The sequence below is a fragment of the Benincasa hispida genome, chromosome 3 (genome assembly GCF_027475165.1).
Source record: "Benincasa hispida cultivar pf3 chromosome 3, pf3_genome.v1.1, whole genome shotgun sequence".
In the NCBI taxonomy this organism is placed as follows: Eukaryota; Viridiplantae; Streptophyta; class Magnoliopsida; order Cucurbitales; family Cucurbitaceae; genus Benincasa; species Benincasa hispida.
The window spans coordinates 34,099,460-34,103,405 of NC_143480.1; the positions used below are offsets into that span (position 1 = coordinate 34,099,460).

Here is a 3,946-nt window from a genome sequence, read left to right on the forward strand (position 1 = left end):
AAAAGTAATAATTATACAAAAGTTTTAACATAAAATAAGTTCATAAATTAATTTGTAATAGTTTATAGTCAACCTAATATTTAGTGAGTAACTAAATATATTTTCAAACACATTTTGAAAAATTATTTGAACTAAAATTTAATTTATGAATATACAATCAACACATATATAAAAACATCAAATATAGCTATAGTTTTTTTTAATGTTATTTGCAAAATTTTGTTTTCAAACTGCCTACCAAATAAATCATAAATTCTTCCATTTATATAATTTCTTGGTTTTGTAATCTATTTTTCACTCATGGTTTCAAATCAAAGGTTTTTTCAAACTAAAAGAAAGTATATATATTTTTAAAATGTTCTTAGAATTTTCTTTTAAAAATAAATGAAATCTATGATAAGAAATTGAGAGAAAAAAACACAATTTTTGAAAAACTAAAAATTAAAACTATATAGTTGTAAAACAAGACGCATATAAGATAATTTTTTTTTTCTCTCTCTTTTAAAGTAGGATAAAATATGGAGTATGAAAATAAATTTCAAAATCATTATTATTTAGCGACCGATACTCCACTTGATAATACTTTTTTTTTTTTTTTTTTTTTTTTTAAAGTTATTCGGAATAAAAATAAAAATATCTGAAATTCTCTTGAAGCGCCGCCTCCCCGTTTTTAGATCTGAAACCTCTCTCCGATTTTCATTTTTTTTTAAAAAAAATTTATTATCTCATATTCTCATCAACTTTGCCCTAGCTTTGCTTTGATTTCAATTTTCAACTTCAACTCTCTCATTTCAATCTCTTTTACCTACACTCTGATCCGCTGTCCGTCCCTTCGCTCTTTCTCGGCTTCAATTTCTTCCGGATTCTGCCGTACTATATCTTCAATCACCCGCCGACGAGGAAAATTTCCAGGTAATTCCCTTTCTTCGTCTGTTTGGTTCATCCCCTTTGCCTTAGGGTTTCTGGATTTTTGGCCTCTTGGGGATTGTGTACGATAATGTGGATGAACGATATAGAAATAGAACAGAAAACTAAAAAGGAGAGTCCGCGTGAAGTATAAGCTGGACAAAAGTCCTAAGTGCATGTCTTATTGATTTAATGACCTCCATTGGGAAGAATTTTAAACTTGATTTATTTGTTTTATGATCAAATTTGCAGACAAAAATGCCCAAGATTAAGACGAATCGTGTCAAGTATCCGGAGGGATGGGAGCTAATTGAACCAACTCTCCGAGAATTGCAAGCTAAGATGAGAGAAGGTATCTCTATACTTCATTACCGTGTTTTTGTTAATATTTTCGTTTCTCTTTACTGGGGCTTTATGACTCTGATGTTGGTTTACTCTTTTGATGATTGCAGCCGAGAATGACCCACATGATGGTAAGAGAAAATGTGAGACTTTATGGCCTATATTCAAAATAGCACATCAGAAAAGCCGCTATATCTTTGACCTTTATCATCGAAGAAAGGAAATTTCTAAAGAATTATTTGAATTCTGTTTGGACCAAGGCTATGCAGATCGTAACTTAATTGCAAAATGGAAGAAGGTTAGTTTTTGCCTCTCTCATGGTATCCGGTCACTGATAGTTGTCATATTGTGACCCTTTCAAAGTGAAGAATCAAATGCCACTCCATGTATTTTCTGCTTATTCTGTCTTGATCCTTCAACCTCCAAACATTCTATTTTTGTGTCTTTCTTCTGCATGGATGAATCGTTTAGTCCATTTGATTATTTTTTCATAAATCGATTAACAGAAGCTTGACATGATATCATTTGCTTAATAGTTTATGGCTTACATAGGCCATGTATTTGAGTCACGTACAGGGGTGAAGTTCGTTGGTTTCTTTATTAAAACGATGTCACATCGAGGAGTGTTTGGGGCACTTACTTCAGTTTTGAAGTTCGGAGTTATTTGTGTTTGGGGTACAGAGTTGTTTAGTTTGGTATTAAAAAACATTCCAGGGGGATAGAAAGAGAGGAAGATGGAGTTTTTGATAAATGCACCGACTTCAATAGTGAACATCATTGAAGTTGGTGTAGTCGGGTTACTTAATACCAACTTATGAAGTCGGTGGGCCAAACATCTCTATAGAGTAAAATAATAATTTGGAAGTTAAGTGGTTATAGACAAGGAAGAATGAAGGAACCAAATAAAGAAATTTTGGGAAGAAGTTTTGCAAGTTAGATAAGTTCTTTTAAAAGTTGAAGATGCTTGGAGGTGCATTAGTCTTCTAGAATGTAAGAAAAAATAATATAGTGAAGTATGGGATGATGAAAAGTTTAAGACATGGGGGTTCTGTTTAAGCAACTTTTTGATGAAAGAGGTGTCCTAGTCACGACCTTATTTGAACTGGATCTGATCTTACTTGACGAGGATCTAATCCATAGGTTGTACAATTATGTCCTTTGAGTTCTAGAGAAATAGGCATCCTAGCCAAAAATTTGAAAAACCACGGCCCTTTCTTCATCTGTTGAGACGGATATAGAGGCAAGTATGCAGTACAGAAAAAAGTAAGGCGCCCAGCACTGTACCTAGGTGTCTTTTTAAAAAAGAAGAGTTGGGATGAATATACAAATTCAATAGTTCATATGATTTTGAATGGACTAATATCAGTAATCATATGATGTACTTGCGGGTAAATATAATTTGCCATTTCAAAATTTTCAAATTGAAGGCATGGATCGTATATGTTTCTCTTTGAGAGTGCATTCTTCTAACTTGTAAGCTCGCACCTCTTTCTATTTCTGGAAGTGTTCAATTCTAGTCTGTCTTAACTGCTTCTGTTGTGCAGCCTGGTTATGAACGTTTGTGCTGTCTAAGATGCATGCAACCCCGAGATCACAACTTTGCGACAACATGCGTGTGTCGGGTTCCCAAGCACCTGAGGGAGGAGAAGGTTATCGAGTGTGTGCATTGTGGTTGCAGGGGCTGCGCAAGTGGAGATTGATGTCTTCTCCTCTTAGTTCGTCTCTCTGATTACAACTACATACGCCTTGATGCTATGTTCTTACTCTCGAGTTGTACTTTGGTAAAAGCTCTAATTGGTGTAACATTTGCACTAGGGTACTTACTCTGTTCATACTCATTAGTCATTGAGTTGCCGTTAATTGGGAAAGATGGTTCATATAGAAATAGTTTTTTCCCCTTGAGGCATGAAATGTGACATAGGTGGCAGTTTTTACTTGCATCAACAATCTGGATTGCTCATTGTAGTTTTAACGGTATATGTTATAATTTCCTGCAAACTATTTAGATCGACTTTATTCTGACTTCATTGTTACTAACTAGATCGACTTTATTCCGACTTCATTGTTACTAACTCGTACGTTCTTGTCGTTGGCTAGTTCAAATCGGGGGGCATGGAGAAATCTTTTAAGTGCTGTGTCTGTATTACATTAAAACTGGCAATTTTAAAACTTTCACTACTAATTGTTACATAGGGTTATGGATAATAAAAAAAATGTAACCGTTTCTAATAGATTTAGCAGATCTAATTTTCATTGTGTTGTTAGGTCAACGTAGAATTATGATATAAAAAACAAATATTGGAGAAAATTTCAAACCGACATTCCTTCAAATTCATCATCTTAATCTTTTCGTCTTCATTTTCTTTTCTGACTACCCTTTTTTAAATTAGGTAAAATATATTTCTTGTCTCCAAGTTTGATAACAATGTCTATTTGGTTCATGAAATTTTCAAAATAGAAACTTTAGTTTCTCATTTTTAGAAAATAGTTCTAAATGATCCTTAAAAGTAAAACTGACCGTTAGTTGATTAATGGTAGATTGACATGATATGATTGAGATGACATTTTTAAAGTATGTGGCAATTTTATATCGATTTTTGTCTTTTTTTTTTTCGCCCCTTTACCTTCCCTTCTCTTCCTTTGTCTTCCCCCCTTCCCTCCTGTTTTCCAATCTGCCATCATAGTCCAAGAATGAGCT

The 3,946-nt window shown here is 33.6% G+C and overlaps 1 protein-coding gene across 1 annotated transcript; it reads left to right on the top strand.

Annotated features, from left to right (window-relative positions):
* The first annotated feature begins 582 nt into the window (after nucleotides 1-582).
* On the top strand, nucleotides 583-3,259 carry LOC120072589 (protein BUD31 homolog 2). Its single transcript, XM_039024984.2, has 4 exons — nucleotides 583-912; nucleotides 1,159-1,258; nucleotides 1,359-1,546; nucleotides 2,793-3,259. The coding sequence occupies exons 2-4, from the start codon at nucleotides 1,165-1,167 to the stop codon at nucleotides 2,946-2,948; spliced, it is 438 nt and encodes a 145-aa protein (XP_038880912.1). The 5' UTR covers nucleotides 583-912; nucleotides 1,159-1,164; the 3' UTR covers nucleotides 2,949-3,259.
* Nucleotides 3,260-3,946: the final 687 nt, after the last annotated feature.